Source organism: Aythya ferina, assembly GCF_964211825.1.
Source record: "Aythya ferina genome assembly, chromosome: 2".
In the NCBI taxonomy this organism is placed as follows: Eukaryota; Metazoa; Chordata; class Aves; order Anseriformes; family Anatidae; genus Aythya; species Aythya ferina.
In genome coordinates, this window is record NC_140297.1 from 138,943,858 (window position 1) to 138,964,419 (window position 20,562).

The following is a 20,562-nucleotide window of genomic DNA, read 5'->3' on the forward strand; positions in this document are numbered from 1 at the left end:
CTTCTGTGCGCAAGTGTATGGCTCAGGCAGAATGGCACATGGAGAGTGCAACATTATGGCAAAGATTAACTTTCTCCCTTGGCAGCAGAGCCAACACCAACTTCTTCAGATTTAGGATCTAACAATAACACTGTCAGCCAGACTCTGCCTTCAGAGGAACTGCCTTCACAATTATCAAGCTAAATGCTTCAACCTGTATGTTCTAGGGTGTCTTTTTCAATGTAAACTGAATGTGAATTATAGGCTGTTTTCCCCTGAACCTTTTTCTCCCAATGAGCCAAACAAAAAACAATGCCCATATGTGTTGCTGTTGTTAAAAAATTACCTTTGCTTGTCCCTCCGCCCCACGTTGTTCATCTGCCAGGAACAATGGCAGCCATTGTTCTTCTAATCTCTTCTGGATGCACTGCTGAATTTCTAGCAAAACCGCTGGAGGAAGCCGATCATGAAGGATTTGTCCCCATCCTCCACCTGAATGCATTAGCTAAGCAATCCAAACACAATAACACATGAAATAAACTTTTGTGTATACCAGAAGTCCTTTATCTCTCTACATCCTTGATTTAGCAAAGCATGAGCTTAACTGTAAGCAAAGCATTTAATGCATGCTTACCCAAGGCTCACATGTACTTTTCATAAAAGGGAACAGATTACATATGTCCTTACCTATAATAAAATACAGACTCTGGCAAATAATACCCCAACTTGACCAAGTATATTTCATAAGTATCAAGATGTATTTGAGTACCACAGCTCAGACTTGCCGTCTGTGACTTTACTGACACACCAAAAATAGAAAGCTGAAACAAGCCACTCTGCCTGAAAAACATTTTTACACTTTTTCTGAGCTGTGCTGTGCGTGCTCTGGCTGTGGCCTCAGATCAGGATTTAAGAGAAATGTTCTGTGAGGACCTGGAAGGGTGACCCTGAACAGGAAGTAAGGGACCCCGACAACCAAAGCAGAACCAGACTGGTTCTGTTCCAGAAATACTGGCCAAAAAATGTAGATTACAGTTGCAGAGATAGCTTGGGAAAAGTAAGAGTAAAGCTGATGACAGACTCATCTCAGTCACAGCAACTAGTTTCTTAATGAATGCTTTTGTAACGGGTACCTGTTCTTGTTGCTGTCTGGTAGCTGGGCTGTTGGGTCCAAAGAAGTATTTTTTGTTCAGGTACTTGTTTTTAATATCCTTGGATTTTTCCTCCCTTCCTTCTTTATCCTTGTGGAGCATCCTCCTGAACTGTTCAATATCCACCCAGCACATGAGATCCACCCTACAAACAAATTTAAACAGAATGTTTTCTTCAATATTGAGTTAATTTCATAACATTCTAGAGAGTTATTAATTTAACCACAAACCACCAAAGTGTTAAGTCCTAAATACCAGGTCAGATTGGACTGAAATTTTATGTCTGTTTTTCTTTGCTTGTACCATCTGGTGAGACTGTGGCACATGCTGAACAGACAGATCAAAAAGCATCTGGGGCGGCTCATTCAGGGTTCCTTATGGAGGACCCTGAATGGAGCAACCTCCTCAGCTTGCTGCTGCTAAATCTAGCAGGGACTGCAAACTAGAGACACAGAGAAGAGCTCACAGGGTGAATGCAAAAAGAAACAGATGAGTATGAACTGGTACTATGAGAATTTGAATTGATACTACAGGCTGTGGGCCACTGGGAAATAAGTCAACATTGCCGTTCTGCCTCCTGGTCCTGCCTTCTGACAGAGGAACAGGGATGAGAGGTTGACAGCTAGGAGCAGCAGCCCCAGGAATCAACCCTCTTCCACCCCATGTGAGATGCTAGAGCTTTTGTATTAGTCCACAAGTCAAGCAGACAAAAAGAATTTATGGTAAATCCTACTTCTATGGCTTTTCATGGGCTGCCTTTTCATAAACGACTGATTCTACTACTTATTTCATTATTTATAATAAATGACAAATAGTATCTATAGGCAATACATGGTCATTCAATACTTATTGTTCATAATTGTGTGTATACTATCTATCTGAGTTTGTTTGAATGGAACATATATTGGTTTTATTCTTTAAACCAGAGGACATAGTAGTTGACATACCCACAATTTCAGTAATAATTCACATAACTGTTTTCTGATAGTATCTTACTATCTGGACTTTTGTGAGCATTTTAATGAGGACATTCATTGTATTTGCAGCAGGAAACATGAAGCATTAAATTCAGACAAATCTGTTTCACTTTTCCATTTGTTTAATAATGGGCTTTTTTGAAGGATTAATCTTTGAGTAAAACTTTCAAAAGCATCCAACTGATTTAAGAACAGATGTCTCCCTTTCAAAAGCCTTTTGAGACCCATACAGGCCTAAGTTCTACTGAGACTGAAATTCTTTCATTTGCTAGTTTGTCAAAAGGGAAATAAGTTCACCCACAGGAAAGCGATCCAAGTTACTGGGGTTTATGGAGTTATTCCTTGTCATCTACCCATGCCAACTGACCAGATATGTCCATCTTACTTAAAAAGCAAAATATATCATCTTAAAGTGTATTAGCTTAAACTGTCTACAGCGATGGCTTATCCAAGCATGCTCTAGTTTTTACTTCGAACAGATCAGGAGCATGTGCAGGGTCAGTTGCTCTGGCAAAACTAACAAATTAGTTATAAATAACCCATTAAACCTAAGTAACACAAATTGTCCTGAAACTGTGTGATTGTATCCTGTATATTTAACAGGGTATAAATTAATGGAAATTGATTTTGTTTCTTACCAGAATTTGTGTGCAGGTGTTTAGCAACCTGACTTCATGAAACTTGAATTCCTTACAATTGGGACACAACAGACTTGGGTTACTAGGTCTGGACCTATCTCTAAAACTGTTTTCTGATACTTTTTCAAATGTTTTTCTTTAGGAATTTTCACAAAAGGCAAATTGTTCATAGATTAAGCATTTCTCTGGCCGGCTCTATTACTTAACACAGGACTTGTCTGTGATTAATAGAGAGACAGGAACTCACAGAGGTGACTTAGCATACTCCATCCTAGCCAGTTCACTGGTTATTGCTACCATTACCCCAGCTAGAGAGGAAGTCTAGACTGGTGGTCTCCAAAGTGGAGTGTGAGCATGCAAGGGTTCATGAAACAACCCACTGGGAGGGAGGAAGAAACTATTAGAACTTCAGTAGTACATGCTTCTAATTTATTAAAAAAATAAATACAAATATATTGAGTATGCATGCTCAAAAAACTTTTACTGACAGGTGTGCACAATCAAAAGAGTTTGGAGACCACTGATCTAGATAACTAACTTAGAAGAAATGTGGCACCATGCTTGCTTGAACGTGAACACCTACACCATGAAATTTTCAGTCTAAGCTTGTTACCTACAGTCTTTTTGTAGTCAATGAAGAAAAATAGATAAATTAATCATTTAGAAATGATTCATCCAACTGTTTCTAGATGTTCCCTTCAGAATAACAAGAATTGTGTCCAGAAGTATTTATCTCTCTGACTACAAAGGGAACCTATGATGATAAGCAGAAGTGGTGACATTTGGTCTTGGCCAGAGGAATCCTGTGCTAGATGACCATCCTTAGGCACTTCAGAAGAAAGTGACGAACATCCAATTTAAAACCACAGCAGTGTTTATCTATAAGCATCAGCTCATGGGAACCCAGGTTCAAGGAAGTGACAATTAAGGGATTTACTAGCAGTTACTTAAAAAAGTACAATTGCCTTTTCCTAAAACAGAATAGAGATAAGTGAGGGGCTTGGGAAGAAAAAAAGAAGGAAAAAAAAAGTGGCAAACTCACATTTACTTCTGCTAGAACTATTGTTTAAATCTTCATTTTTAAACAAGTGGGTTGTTTTTCAAGAACCTTGCATAAACTGTATCTGTTAGGGGTGCGTAGTTAATTCTGTTCAGATCAGTACAAAGAAAACTACAGTTGCCTTCACACAGTAAGCATAACTTGGCTGTGTTCTATTTGTACGTTTTTGTAATGTCCTACCTTAATTCTTAAAATGTACTCAATTTAAACTGTACTTAAAAAGATATTTTTTACTCATTATTGACTCATTGCTTCACTCAGGAATTTACCACTAATAAAAGTATAAACTGAAAGTAAAACTGGACTACAAACACGCTATGAAGAAGAATTTTTACCCTCAAAAATAGTTAAGACAATTCAGCTGTCTGGACAATGTGCATGCCTACTTCATAAATATGCAAACACACACACAAAAAAAGATTAAAATCCATGAGCATTTACATAGCCAAGATTCTCAGCAGAGATTTCTTCTGAACTTTAAAATGGATAAATTAATAATAAACAAGAAACATACCCAGCAGAGTGCTCATTAAGAAAAACCCAGAACTTTTCTAACTTCTGTTTGTCGTGGATCAGATCATACAGATTAGAACCTCCCGATTCTTTGGGAACTGGACACAAGTTCTGAGCAACTTTGAGAACATCAGGGCAGGATGGCAGACCAGTGTCAGCAACAGTACTCTGAGGGAAGAAATGATTTCACTTGCATAACTACTTTGCTCGTCTCTATATTTGCCCAGTCTAATAATCCTGCATTAAACAACTTCTGTTTCCATAGAACAGCTTTGTGATCACTAAGAAAATAGATTGAGTTAAGGCCCTAACTCTTATACAGCTTAATTTTTATGCTTGCTTTAAGCATACCATCTGCAGGTTCTTTAATCAAATAAACCAATACATACCTGTAATTTACTTGAATTTGGGATATTTGTTCAAATAGTGGAAACTGTCCCATTACGTCCAATCATATAATGATGTATTATTGATGTAACTGACAGAAAACTGAATTTGTAATTAACACAATAGCTATCAATCATTACACAAAACCTGCATGGTAGAAATCAGATTACTCTCTTCTCCAAATTGGCATTTAGTCAGTCTTTCATTGCTGATACTCAAAGCGTTAACCCTCTCTGATAGAAAAAGAGTTTGTTTTTGTTAGTAGGTACTTGTCTTACCTCATCCTTCTTGGAAACACTCTCTTGATGCAAAGCCTGGAGCTTTCTAAAGTACACGGAGTCCAGCTGTCGAGTCTCTTCCACCAACTCCACCTAATAAAAATAATATCTTATGTCATCCCTACAGTACACATTATAGAAAGATGGAGAACTGGACAGGCAACTTGCCAGTGACAGTGGATAGAAAAGAATACATTTGCCAATAATGAGACAGATGTTTAGGAGACACTAGAAGTCACATCCTTGTGGCAAACAATTCAATTAAAAACGCTGGTGGAACAAAATTTTCAGGTCTATGTAGTTTCACATGTAGATTTCTACAAAACACAGCTAAATAACCTCTTTAAGGGAAGAACACCATATTTAAAAAAATTGTTGAATTATAGTGTATAAAGCACACCAGACTTACCTGATAGCCTCTACCAGCAAATTGCATTCCAAAGTGTCACTGAGAAGCAGAAAGCCAGGTCTTAAAACTATCACTCTCAGTGGGAAATAATGAAAAGATAAAATGACACGTTTCCAGAAAAGGAAATTCGAGACGAGGATGACATCTTACTATAATATCTAAACAATTAAGTCGAAAGCTTTCAGACTCTCAGTCCTGTTCCTTTCTTCAGTCTGATAACAGTTAATTAATGCCTTAAAACAGTAAATTGTACATGATTGGAACTCATTAATTGTTGGTATTTTTTAACTTAACTAGAAGCATTATATGTACATGTATAGTTAGAGTAATGCTCCATGTTATGTGCAAACAACCCGTAACTGAGTAAAGAATAGTTTGGTGTCCCTCTCGGCTGACTAAACCATTCAAATGTAGGTTTAGGATATTTAGCAAAACTGAGTCAATTAATTAAATTGATTAGCACTCCTATTACAAAGATTAGAAAGCTGTGGTCTAATTAAACAAGAATTTGCATGCAAGAGAAAGAAGAGTTTTTAGATTAATATTCATTACACTTTTATGTAAACATGAATACCACACTAATCACCATTTTATCTGAATGCCCTTAGGCTCAGTGTAACTCTATTCCACTGTTATAAAGTGCTTTGGGGTATTCTTTTCTTTAAAAGAAAATGTAGTTTAAAAGCAAATAGGAAAATAATTCAGAACGTTTTTCACAAACTTCAAACAAAGAACAGATAGAGGCAGGATGAGAGTCAATAATAAAAAGGAACTCTCCTGTTTTCATGTTTTGCTTAAAGATAAAAATGTAGATATATACTGACTATGTCCCAAATAAACAAATTTGAACTCACCTAATTCTTGATAAAATATCTTGTTTCATTATGGGCCAAATACATCCTGATGTATGGGAGAACAAAGGGGGAGAGTAGAGCCAGGGACTGAAGAAAATACAAAGCAGACCTTTTCTTTGTGCTCAGAAGGAGTGTGCCTAATGCAACAGCCTGCACCCAGTACAAAGAGACTTGAGTGCCTCCCAGAACAGGTTGTTTTATGTCTGTTTATAATAACTCTTCACAAACACATATATATTGTGCATTCAAAAGGACTTAGTTCTATTTTTTTTTCAATCTCTGATTAGGATGCTTGCATTATTAGGGCACTTACTTAAAAGTCTGCCTGTAACTGAACACTTGCAAAGCAAAGCATCATCTAAACCAAAAGAGGAATAGATTAATCCTCAGTTAATTCAAGGAAGTATTACCTGACACGTGCATTTAATTAACATAAAGTAAGGGTTTGGTTTTGATTCTTACTTTGGAGGAGTTCTTGTATCACTAGAAGCAGTGAAAATGTTGTATTCAGAGTCCTCAAAAGCAGAGTCCTTTTTATACGCAAGTGGTGTATCCTAATACTCTGCTTAGCCGATCATGTGCTTCCACGAGGCATTAGCACTAGATACTAGACATTATCATATGTGTGTAAAATATGCATTTGCAAATAATATACAAATTACTTTAATATTAGTCCGATAGAAAGTAAATAAAATTTCAGATTAATGAAAGCACCAATCAATTACACGTCATTCTGCAGGTCACAAACAATTTTAGATGAATAGCTTGGAAAAAATAACACAGAAAAAATTGAAAATTAAATGGAATATTTTGCAGATGTGTTTGGATTCTCATATTTCATTTTAGAAAGTTTCAGCAATGTTCAAACTTTCAAAGTTTCTTAAGGAAATTAAGTTATCACAGGATGAGATAGAAGGTCCCCTTGTGAATTAATTAGAAGGTAGAAAATCAAAAATAAAGAAATACAGAGTTTTCATAATGGGGTGTGGTTCCTATTGGAGTCTCCTGGGGATCTGTGCTGAGGTTGTTTTTTCAAACATATTCAGAAATTATCTGGAAAAGGAGGTGAGTGAGGAGACAACAAAGTTTGCAAAATGATTCCACAAAGCAAAAAAATAAATTGACTGTGAAGAGCTCCAGGATTTCAGGATACTTAATGTCTGCGTGATACAAGGACAGCTGAATTCAACAACAATAAACGTTAGGTCATTCAAATGAGCTCCAAATTAGGACTTTACATTAGCTGCTATTACTTAATAAAGAGATCTTGGAATCATTGCAGATGGCTATTAGCTTACATTTTGCACATCCACTCAAAGTTCACCAGAAATCAAAAGGCATCTAGAATAACAGGAACAATTAGGAAAGGAAAAAAAGAACAAAACAGAAAATACCATTCTGCCACTACATAATCCTTAGCGCATACAAATCTTAAGTATTGCTTGCCTCTCATGAAAAGAACATAAAATAGCAACTACAGATGGGATTGACAAATTTAAGAAAGGTATGAATTGACTTCTGTAAAAGGGGAAGTTAAATAGTCACGGATTTGTGAGTTTCAAAGAGATGTAATTGAAGTGGGTTATGACAGAGACATGTAAAAGCATTAACACTAAGGATATGACAAGATAACAATTGTTCACTGTTCCTCGTGCTTATAGAATTAGGGCATCAGGTGAAATTACCAGGAAGGGGTTTGAAAACGAACCAAGACAAGTATTTATATTTTATATGCATATGAAGGTTCGTGTGATTTTCTTTGACGACATAGCAAAATAAGTATTTGGGTTCATTTTCATAACCATGGATCGTAACTGCTACAGTGAGGCTGAAGATATACAGTGACCCAAGACATGTTTACATAAAGTCGTGGGGAAAAAGGGTCATCAAAGACTATTAAACATAAAAATGTGAACGAGACATCTGAAATATGAACCTCCTCAATTGCAAAGTGCTGAAGCTGGCAATGCTGCTGTACGTTTTTTCTCTGTCCTTATACTCTATTCTTAAACATGTAGTACTACCCACCACCTAGAAATGGCCTTTTAGGACTTCCTAATAGGCCTAGAAGACCATTCTCTAATTTGAATTTAGGTCTAAGTTCTGCTACTTGTCCATACGTACATGCAGGAAAGTAGTGAAAAAAAAAAATACACTGTACTACATAATCCCTTTATAGTATATATATATATATATATATATATATATACACTATATATACTATATATATATAGTATATATTGTGCTATATACTATATATATATATATATAGTATATAGCACAAAGAGAAATTTTGCTGTAGCAAGAGGCATTCCTTCCCTTTCCACCAAGTGTGGGGTCTATTAAGCCTGCAACACCCTTTGAAGTGGAAGTCTGCTCTTCACAAGAAGCTCAGCCTACTCCTTGCATCTTTGTAGAAGGGAGTGTGTGAGTGAGATATCCCATAATACTTCACCCTTCCTGGCTGTAAATAAAGCAGAATTAAGTGCAGGAGTAGGGAAAGGCTGTATATGAAAGTTCTTGTGATTTTCTTTGATGACAGAAATTTTTCACAGTGTCATCCAAGCCAATTACCTTTCCGTAAGTGTACTTGTCTGCTTCCACCATTTTCATCCATGGTTCTAACAGAAGAATGAGGATATATTCTTCTGCTAAGTCAAAAAGATCCTCAAAAGCTGGGTCAATTTTCTGATAAATCATGTTTTTCTTCCTCTGATGAAGTCCAATGTCCATACTGGCAGATGGGGCAATGTAAGTTGCATAAAGGAACTGTAAAAAAAAAAAAAAAAAAAAAAAAAAAAACAGAAGAAATCCTTACCAAAGCAAGGTTTATAATACGCTTTTTTTTTATGAAACACACAGAATTTGCCATTCAACATGTAAAAATAGAGAAACACAGAGCCTGGAGAATGTTTTCTTTTCACTAGCATCACATTGTTGAAGCACAGTCTTTTTTTGTCTTTTTTTTTTTTTCCTCCCAAAAGACTTCTTTTTTTTCAAACAGAGACCTAGATCAAATTCTTCTTTCATTTTAAATGTTTCACAAATTGCTGTGAAAGACAATACTGAAGAGTTGGAAAAAAGCACTTTCTTCCAGGAATATCTTGAAAGCATATATTCAAGAATATCTCTCTGATACATCACAACGCTGACTGCAGCTAAGACATCAAGTGAAAAGAGAGATTGCCATGATAAAATTCATATAAATGCTTTCTCTTATTCACATTGTCAAAGTCCAACTATTTTTAAACATATGGTTGGGGATCAGATTAGTAAAAAAAACCAGAACTTCTCTGTAGGACGGCACTGAAGAGTCCATCTTCAGTATTTATTTTCACACAGTTTTGACAATGAAGAATGCAGGTTTCTGATAAATCTCATTTTTCTTTATGCTGATAAAATCCAGCTGTAACTAGTAGGTGAGCAAAGCAGTAGAAGGAGGAAAATAGTACATCTACTCTGTTTTCAAGCAATAATAGAACACAGTTGTTATTAGATTTCTAGCACAGTGAGAGAATGTTTGAGTACATTAAATAATTATATTTCTGTTTGACTTAGATCAAATTCTGACTTATTAGACTCTTTCTTTCAAACAGCAATAGTACCAGGCTACATCTCTATTCTTTTGGACCTTTCAAACATACCCTCTAGATTCTCACGGTATCAGGTCATCGAGGAATACAGAGCTACAAAAGCTGAAATCCTCCAATTAGAACCTGTAATTAGTATATTTGCTGTTTCTGCAGGATTCCACTCCCTTTCTATGGAGATGTAATCACTGAAAACAAAGACTGTAGCTATTTTGGACCACCTTATCACCACCTTTTTGGGCAACCTTGTTTGTAGCTATTATGGACCACCTTATCAGTGCAGCCCAAAGGTGGAAGGGTATGGCTGAGGAAATAGGAAATTCACATGTTGAGTCCTAGCCAAAGAAAAAGACCACATTTATCCTAACTTATACCTTTCTCAGCAAATCGCTGAATAAATTGAAATTTAACAGGGAGAGCATTAATTAGGTTCACAGTGATTTCAAGTCTTAGAAGTTACTTTGAAGAACCCTAAAACTACCAGAGCTTCAGTTATGTTCTAGCCTGATCCAATCCATGTAACATGTAAGATAGACAAATTAGAAAGGAACAACCCAATGATAAAAAGATGCGATCTATTTAGAAATAGATTTTTGGTTAACCATTTTATTCATCATTAGGGATATATTGGTCCACCTGTCATGACTCATAAAACCACACAAGCAACCTGCAAATAGGTGAAAGGGGCTAAAATAGGTCCTCAATATTTTCACACACATTTAGCCTCATTCCTTAAATGGCTGGTCATTTTCAGTAAAGATTTAAGAATAAAATTTAAAAAAAAAATGAAAAAACACAACTTACTAGGTGGTGTTCCTCTTTCCCTCATGATTTTGTACACAATGGGTTAAATTAAATATTTTTACCAGTATTCTTTCGAGATGACAAAAAATATCTACCTACAGGGTCAGAAATTGCCCAGATTTCTGAAATTTTAAATAGTCCAAAACCTATTGGCAATCTGCTAGCACAAACACTGTTGTGATGTTTTGCTGTATTAGGGACTGCCTTTGCAGGCTACTTGACCTGCAAAACTTCTCTCTAACCCTGTTTAATTTCATATGAAAAATTAGTGCATAATAAAGAAATACTTTCTTTTTTGTTTGTGTGTTTTTCCATAGACAATTGTTAGGGCTGGTAATACATGTGAAACAGAAATTTAGAGGTGGTTAAACCTCTAAACCTAGTTGTGCACTTTTCCAAACATAAAGAATCAGACACTCAGAGCTGTAATCGGTACAGCCTCTTCACCTTTGAAGGATGCAGATTCACACTGTCTGACAATTTGGTGTGATGCCATTTTTTTGCTTTAATCCTTGTAAGAATCCATTGCTATGGAATTTGACCCACCATGTAAAAACATAACATCACAAAGCAATAAATTGACTCTTATAAATAAATTGCATGCACTTGCAAATGGGGTGTCCCCTGCTGAGGGTGCAGGCACATCTGTAGGTCTGTGCTGATTTCAGTGCAAGGACTGTGGGAAGACCAACTGCTAAGAGTTCTAGGCATGTCAGAAAAGAGGAAGAAACACAGCCTTCAACACTGGGCAATGAAATTAGCAAGAGGAAAAAGAAAAAAAAGGAGAAAAAAAAAAGCATTGTGTCCTTTTAAATAGAATGGTCATAGCCTTTTTAGATTCCTTTGTCATGGAAATTTTATGTTTTTTTCAGTCTCAGTGGAACAGTGAAACTGTGGTATTGGCCAGTGTCCTAAAGGATCAACAGGAAAAAAAAATGACATTATATGAATTTGAAGTTTATAAAACTCTTACAAAAATCTTAGGCATGTGATATCAAGTGCACATCATGCTTCATTTACTCGATGTTTTGTTTCTTTTGTAAAATACAGAGAACTTTCCTACCTGCCAGCTATACATTTTCCTGTAAGTGCATTAGAAGTGATGGATCCAGCCCAAAACCCTGATCTGGAATTTTGATCAGAGTTTGTATCTTGAAATTAATTATGATGGCACAAATCTGAAAATATGAAATGTTCAGAAAATTCAGATTAAGAGTTTGGTCTCTTTTACTAATTTTCAAATCAGGGTTTTTTCAGGCCTTGGGTTTTTTTGTGAATTCACCTTAGATGAAAAGGCTTTGGTAAGTAATCTCAGAATGACTAGAGTAAAGCAAAAAACACCAAAAATTTAAGTCCAAATGCTTCATGTTGCTGCCCTTTGGTGTGGATATTGCACTGATCTAAATGAGGGGCTTGTGCAGCTGCTTGACAGAATTACATGATGGGAAGAATACAATGCACTGCCTGGCCTTAAATGGAAAGGCTGCACTGCCTTAACCTCCATCATCACTTTCCATTAACATAAATCTTGCATCTGACCCTAGAACTTCACAGTAATGAAAACTTCCTTTATCTAAGCTGATTCTAGTGTTAAAATATTGTACTTCCCATAGCTATATTAAACTTTCCAACTCTAAGTAACATTTTTTTTTCAAAGGATGCATCTGTTTCTTCATTGTTTTTCTTTCCCAATTTATTTTACACTCCCGCGTGTATGGTTATAGTGAATAATGACATACGTTCCTCGGTGATTACCAGTACCCATCACTTTTCTTATGTATCAGATTTCATCCTCACTCTATGTTGTTGTTTGTTTTTTGTTTGTTTGTTTGTTTTTGTTTGTTTGATTGATTGTTTTTGTTTGTTTGTTTTTCCCTGAATGAATGAATATACATCCCCCTGAATGAATGTGCTTCTCTATCATAAAACTATATAAAAATACCTAACAAATGAAACAATGAGTAGCAGACACACAGCAATCCAGGTTTGCTCTTGTTCCTAACAGGAAGCAGGCAGAATACATACAGAATACTCTGGATGTCTTTTTCTGTAATAAATAATAAAATACATAGGATGATGTGTTGGTAGAATCTGATCCACATTCTCTTAGGAGTATTTGGTATGACTATCTTATTGTGCCAAAGGTGAGCACAGAATCTGGGAGAGCATCTTTTCCAAAAGCAGACCCTGTAGATTGGATGCAGCTTGACTCTTAACAGTGTTCCAATGAAAACAAGAATAATTTTTGTGCAGCCTTAAAAGGCAAGCTTGAGAATGATACCAAATGTTGCAGCACATGTGTTGATTTGTTATGTTACATTTCAGCTGTTAGTTATGCTAATGGAACAGTTTCACATATTTCGTTTTGATGTATTTACTTTAATGGCTATGTGTACGTAGCTCTTTGCAATTGCTTAGTAACACCGATTGTGCGATGTTCTGCTGTCACCACCAGGCCAGCACTGGAAATTTTGATAAGAAAAATAAAAAAGACCTGAGCCGTAATTTTCAACCATGCAACCGTATCAAAAAGAGATGAAGATGCTGTGAAATTAATCTGAATTAAAAACTGAATTGTAGCTCTTAACCTGAGATCATCATAGACCATAACCTAAGACTGGTCTATGAAAAATATACAGGAAGATCAAGACACAGTCTAGATACAGTAGGTTAAATAATTATTTTTTTTACTTAAAAAAAAAAAAAAAAAAAAAAAAGAATTTTCTCATGGTTTTTTTTGACTTTACACAGAGTGCCACTGCCACACTCCTAACTCTCTGATTAAACAAGCTAACTATGCCCACAAATGGCACAGTAAATTTGGGCCAGTATATCTTTGCCTAATGGAAAGAGGGATTTATCCAATCTGTTTGTGAATCTCCAACATCTTATATTTTCTGAGTAACAGTCCCTATCAAGTTTCCCCAGAGATTATCTAGTTAAGTATACCACAAGTTCGGAGACTCAGCTACAAAGTTAAAAGGATAGGGACAAAACATCCACACAGTCCAACTTGCTTGTGCAGCTTCTTTGATAGGTGAGAGTTCTGAAGAAGGACACCAGGAGAGGCAGCCAGCTTACGTGTCTGTTGTGAACTAGGTCCCTAGCCACAAACCCATGCAGCTATGGGAGATGGTCAGCCTTAGGAACGCCATCGGTAGAGTTAAAGGGGAAAAAAAATAAACAAGGTAGTACTTCAGGTTACCCAGTATGCAAGAGGGAGAGGGAGTCCAAGTTTCAGCCTCTGCTTAGAGTTTCCATATAATTAACATCGATTCTAGTGAAAAAAATGGACAAATATGCAATGTTGTGTCATTTGCCCCAGTAAAACTCCCAAGTTAGAAGAGAAGACGAATTCAAGATGCTCAATAGTGTAAGCCATACAATGAGATTATTCTCCACTGCTCCCTAGAGATATTTGCTCCAACAACCTCTGAAGTAGTTTTGCTCTATTACAGCGTATATTCAAGTATGCAGATAGAATATACTCCCACACAAGGTTTACAGGGGGAAAACAGACTGGTTTCACAAAATTATGTTAAAAGTTGCTTGGAATCCTTCTCACAATATCACACTGCTGTAGCCTCCTTCCCTGGCAGTATCAGACTATTTTGCAGTCAGTAAGAGCTATCAGTATCCATGGCCTGGGGTGAACCAGCTTAGATTTGTTTTATTCCCTGACTTAAAGTGCATATTCTATTAAGAATACTTGTTTATAGGAAACATCCATTCTGCTTGACAGTAAATAAGGGTCTAAAGATCAAATCTGGGGATGGAAGATATGCTTATGTAAAGAGTATGAATGCCCTGACAACCAGAAAAGGAAAATCAGGACTGACAACTGAAAGATCCATTTTCATGACTTAAGGTCAATATCTGAGGCCTGGACTACGAGACCTGCAATTTTAACCCACGTAGGAGACGGAAAGAAAGGTAAAACACAATTAGATGATTTATAAAAAAATGTTATCACAGATGTTAACACTAAACAGGAGGTTTCCAAATACGATGTAGAGTAGCAAAGGGGAGATCAGGTAAACTGAGTATAATAGATAAAACTGGGAACAGACAACAGAGCCTAGAAATGAAACTATGCATGTTTAACATTTAAATCAAGACATTCTGTGGAAGCAAGCCAAAGAGCTTCTTTTATTGTCCAAAACCAGATATACTTTGGTGTGAGTTGTCAAGATTTGGAAACTTTTCTATCTTCTTTTCAGTCTTTACACTGAACAAAAGCATTTGTGAAGGGAATGAACAAATTTATTTGTGAAGAAAAAATACATTATTTACAACTTACTTGAGCTTGCTTGCATATTTTGAAGGGATGAAGAGTTTCTTGGTAGAAAAGCTGATGATAAGCCTGTAGGTCAGCCCAAAAGTACGCACTGTTCTTCCACAACTAGAGATGAAAAAAAATGTAAGTTATTACTACCCGAATATCAGGCATTTATAGAAGGTTGAGTTTCCAATGCAAGTAATTATTTAGCTCCTTGGGGTCATCATAAATCAAGCTCAATTTAAAATGGATTTAATCTTCTGTTGCACACTGGCAGAAGGACAACATATTTAATGGCATCGTCACTGTGATACTATATCTTTTATTGTATCCTTTATGCATAATTGGCCATTAAAATTGTTAACATTGTAGTTAACATTTGAAGAGTAACCACATTTCAGTGGCATAAAGCCAGCACTTAAGAAGAAATGCTGATAACGGACATGCAGAATTTGTGCCATGGTGAAACAGCATTTTGCAGCAATAACCAAAACAATTAAATATTGTATACTTGATATATGTTACTGTGACTATCGTTGCATTTTTGTTACATGAATTTCTGAGGCATAGTGTCTTGGAACCAGTTCATAAATTCAAACAAATGCCAAATTATCTTTTAAAAAAAGGAGTCTAAATCTTTCCCCAAATCCTCTGTTTTAATTATGGTGTTTGGATCTGAAAAATACCCTGAAACCACCATCATTGGACAATAATGAATGTGTTTCAAAAAGATAGGGACAGGAAACTTTTTTCCACAAACTTTAGCCTATGAAACCTGGCATATAAATGAAGTAGGTTCCACAGTTTTAGACAAGCCCTTAAGGAAATAATTTTCAAAGGAGTTTGGCACCTGCATATACTAGAGGATATGTGGGTTGGTGCCTATCTCCCATGAAAAATGAGTTACTTTTACTTAGATTCTATCTGTACACATTTAACATTTTTAGTTGAAGGTATTCAACTTTGAAAATGTTGACTTTTTCCTTCTGGTAGCCAAAGGCATTTCTAGCTACTGCTGCTCGATTTTGGGTTGTGCTAGCAGTGAAACAGATGTCCATCTTGATCGCATTCAAGTCTCCCCTAAAGACTTAATGTTCCTCAAAAGCCACTAAACACTGACTCAGATCAATAAATTGTTCCAACCAATCTTCAATTTACACCCAGCAATGAATGATGACTTTACTGACTGCAGGGAAGAAACAGTGTTATGTTTCTCAGAAATCCAAAAAGCTTCATGGAAGTAGAAGAACGTTTTTAAAACATTGGAGAGTTTGGACATTGCTAACCCAACAAGCAAGAATGAGACAGATTATCATGAGTAATAGCACAGCGGATTTTCCATCTTTATAAAAAATGTTTTTGTGGGTTAAGACCTCATTTTTTCTGCCAAGTTAAAGGCCAGTTTTTAAAAACTATTAGTCTTTTTTTTTATTCCTGATGGTACATTCAGATTTCCAATAGGTTTAAGACAGTTAGGATCTGACAGCTTGGTTAAGACCTGTCATTAGTTTGAATATACATATGAACAGTTTATTGTTGTTGAGGGATTGTAGTCTCACAAGTAATAATTCATCCAGTCATCAATCTTTCTTTCTCCAATTTTTCTTTTTTTTTTTTTTTTTTCAGTCTGGCTGCCCTCTATAACTTGGCATTCAGTCAATTATGGACTAAATTATCACAGGGTAGGAAAATGCTCATACCTTATTCCCTGACTTCTCACAGAAGTGTGTGAAGTAGTAGCCTGCTCTGCTCTCCAAATAAAGAGACTGCAGCATGCTTTCCATTATTGATCTCCCTAAGACAGCACTGCCAGCAGCACTTTTCCCCTGGACAAAAAAAAAAATATAGTTATACAACAAGGAATAACAGGCTTTCATTATTTTTAAATGTCAGTACATTGCAATGGAGGGCCATGCAGTGTGTTCAATTAGTACCTTCATCCCAAGAAACCAGACTCCATTTTCTATTACATGTGCAATTGATCATAGCTCTCCTTACCATTTTCCTACTAAATATTCATGTTTTATGGAGTAAATCTGATGACTTAAGGTGTGTAGAGCAGCAAAATGACCATAGCATCCCACAGGTGGTTCCTTGAAATAGGAAAAGAAACTTGGCCTTAATTCTGTCATTGACTCTTTAGCACTGAATCCATGGAATTGTAGTGATACTAAACTATATCACGTAGCTGTCAAAAGCTGTCTCAGCTCAGGCTACTGTGTTTTGTACTAACAGAAGTTACCAAGTGATATTTTTGGTCAAACCTCATAGTGGTTAATATCCATGGAATAAAATATGTCTCTTGGAGGTATGCCACCAACATCAGTAACAAAATCATGAATATTGTAAGGGAGAAAATCCATACCCTTTACAGCAGCTAGCTCCCAGGGCATTTGAGGAGGAATACATCCATTTTGCCAATGCTCACAGAGAAGCCAGGGGAAGTTACAAACTAGTACATTAGCTTCTGATGATCATGAAAGAGAAACTTTGGCTGGCCTGCCACCTCTGATGGAAAAGGTGAAAGTAGATGAGTATGGTGGCTGACCACCAGTTTCTTTCCAAGCAGTAACAAGGGATGGAAAAGGCTTCTGAATCAGAGTAGGAAGATCCCACTCCCCAGTATGAAGTTAAATTGTGGATCCCTGCATTCCCCTTTACATTGTTTTTGTGATAGCAAATTGGGGGGTCCTGACTGTAGGTTCCAGTCTAGCCTTCCAAGTGTAAACAGATAGAATTTTCCTTCCCTTGGCCAGAGAGAAACCCTGCATGATGAAGGTGCATAAAAACTAATAGTTCATGATGTAAACATTTCCTGAATGTAAGTTTCTAAATGTAAATGTCCCTAATTGCAAAGACAAGGCTTTTTTTTTTTTTTCTGTCAAAATTAACAGAGAAATAAAAAGAATGCAGTGAAGTAATAAACAAAGTATGGTTTTGGTGTGAAAAGCAAATAATCTTGTGCTCAACTGATCCAACTAATTCCATGCATGTGTAAACAGGCCCAGATTTCATAACATACTTTTTTTTAGGTATGAAGCCATGGGTATTGGTACCTCTGTGAAACAGCAATCTGCTTTGTGAACAATCCACAACCATTAAAGTTTTAGATATGTTTTAAATTGCTAAATCTGGACATCTCAAATTGCTTGATTTGCCAGCATTTTAGAAGTTATTAAGAGAAGGCTCTTCTGTTCGGCCTGTCCCTCCTGAGGCTTGCTGGACTGAGGGCTTGCTTAGGAGGCAATAATTCAACAAACAAAAGAACAAAGAATGCAAGCAATAAAGATGACTTTTACAACTGAAATATTTTCCCCTTATGAATTTTACTATTTTAATGACTTCCTATGCCAGATTCAGTTCTCAGTTACACTTTAAGTCTGATATACTTTCCTAGGTAATGATTCCACTGAAGCATTTATCCAGTGAGTTTTCCATAATAGCCTACTGAACACATGGTCACCATGGAGAAGATCAACACTTTCTAGTGAAAATAAACCTCTGTATGTGCCATGATTTCCTATCAAATAGGTGACAGATACCACACACAAAATGCTGACATTCTAATTATACCTCTGCATAAGGCATTGACATTCACATAATCAAACCCATTTCCCCCATCATTGCCTACTTCCCCTTTAATACTACAGAATAAAATATTTTAACCCATGATGCAAGACAACTAAAATTTTCAGGTACTACTTACTGGGAGCAACTCAGCATAGGTGTACTTTCTACGAGCCTGGTATTTCACTTCTGTAGAGCCATCCAAAGTTGTACAAGGTATCATGTCCCTGCTCACTGACTTTGGCCTAAGTCCACCAAAAAAAAAGAAAAAAAAATCTATTTAAGAATAAAACTAAAACTGTCAATGAAATAAACAACTAAGAAAGGACATCAGAAGGGTAGCAAACATAGCAAGCAGTAGGGAAAAAGTAAATGGAGTTCAAACTTACAGTGAATGTAAAAAAGGTGAAGAAATACTTTTTTCATGTGACCCCATGAAAATAACTGACACAACATATCTTTAAGGCCAAATGCTTGAGGTGAGTTTAGAGAATGTAAATGTATGTAGAGAATATTAATGGTTACATGAAAGGGTAAAAAGTTTGTATTTGGAGAAATAACCCCTTTTGTGTTGTGGCACAAACAAATGAATAACTAATCAGACAGGAAGAAATTCTCCATGCAAGCAATCTATACCATAAATGTGCTTCACTAAGCAGAATACTGTATTAAAGATAAGTATTCATGAAAACAGTAGGATCTAAAAGCCTTTCATAAATGTTTGAGGTGTATTGGAAAGATTTACTTTTGTGTATTTTTTGAAGTACTTTTTGAAGTCCTTTTGTGCTTACCACTTTCTAATGCTAGAAAAGTCATCCCTTTGGGGGCTCTGACGTGAAGACAAAATAGGTGATAACCTTGATGAACTCTTCAAAGAGAAATCTGGTGTGGCTAGTTTCAAAAACGTTGGTGTGCTGGTTCTACTTCTCTAAAAGACAGCAGAAAAATAGGGCAATTAGGTTATTTTTCCACCTTTGCATTTTCTTAACGTGTTCTCATTAACTACTCAAAAGCATTAAAAAGGTTTTCAGGACCATTGTTCCTTATCAATCACAATATGTAAAGCTGGTAATCGCAAAAAACTTCTCTGAATATCTTCCAAGATTTTTCAGGACACTTTAATAACTATGATAACTTAGAAATTGCATTTTTAACAGGTAGAAGTATGTTACATACACTTTGCATAGAACTACAGAGGATGTCAGGTGAAAAGCGTGCTTTGTGAATCTCAAGGACGCCTTGAGTAGCTCTCTGTAAACCAGGGCTGTAAGAGAGATACAATTGTTCAGACTAAGAGAGAAAGGGTGCATTCTGCCACACCTTCACTAACTTCTGAACAAAATCACGCTATGACTTTTTGGAGATGCCAGTTGTAGTCAGAATGCTCTCAGAAATCCAGCCTGAGTTACTGCTTCTTCTAAGCTGTTGCAAGCCCAATAGATATAGAAGATTCAGAAGTCCAGATTTCTCACAGCAAAAACAGCAGCAAGAAATCAGCTGATTCTGTAAGAGTCACAGGTGCCAGGTCATAGTTTTCTTCATGCACTGAACCCAACAGGGGCTGGAAAACCTGCAGAGTTAGGATCCTGTCTCCATGACCTACAGCTAGTCCTGGGTCATTAGCACACCTCGTGAAGCCAGAGCTGGTCTCTGTAAGAAGCAGCTGCTTCTGGCCCATTCCTGCTGTGCTCAATGGGAATCTCATCCTGAACTCAGCTGCTTCTGAACAGGAAATCTCTCCCACTGTTTTTCCTCCATTATCCCTATGAATTAGCTTTTTGAAAACATGCACTATAACTGTAGTCTAAAACTATCCACTTCAAAGTAACAGAGGCGTGTGTACAGATCTGTGGCATAGACCATCCAGTTCTTGATACTGGAATCACACTCTAGAGTCATATTCTCCAACTGCCTCCTGTCCAGAGTCTTAACACATCATTGCTGAAGACCTGCTGCTTACACTGCAATCACCTCTCAAAATGAGGCTTTCAGGGAAGAGCAGAGTCAAAACTGAACTGGCCGCCTGCAAGCTACATGCTGTGAAAAAGACAGGTCACTGTCCTGTGGTTCATGGCC

The 20,562-nt window shown here is 36.6% G+C and overlaps 1 protein-coding gene across 1 annotated transcript in view; it reads right to left on the minus strand.

The window, feature by feature from the left end:
• Positions 1–20,562, minus strand: part of RGS22 (regulator of G protein signaling 22) — a 67,195-nt gene that overhangs the window by 20,972 nt on the left and 25,661 nt on the right. The window contains exons 11-19 of the mRNA XM_084510482.1: positions 19,278–19,414; positions 18,626–18,731; positions 16,620–16,745; positions 14,941–15,042; positions 8,821–9,015; positions 4,984–5,076; positions 4,320–4,486; positions 1,113–1,275; positions 326–484 (exon numbers count right to left, since the gene is read on the minus strand). Coding sequence (XP_084366608.1) covers positions 326–484; positions 1,113–1,275; positions 4,320–4,486; positions 4,984–5,076; positions 8,821–9,015; positions 14,941–15,042; positions 16,620–16,745; positions 18,626–18,731; positions 19,278–19,414 — 1,248 coding nt within the window. The remainder of the gene's footprint in view (positions 1–325; positions 485–1,112; positions 1,276–4,319; positions 4,487–4,983; positions 5,077–8,820; positions 9,016–14,940; positions 15,043–16,619; positions 16,746–18,625; positions 18,732–19,277; positions 19,415–20,562) is intronic.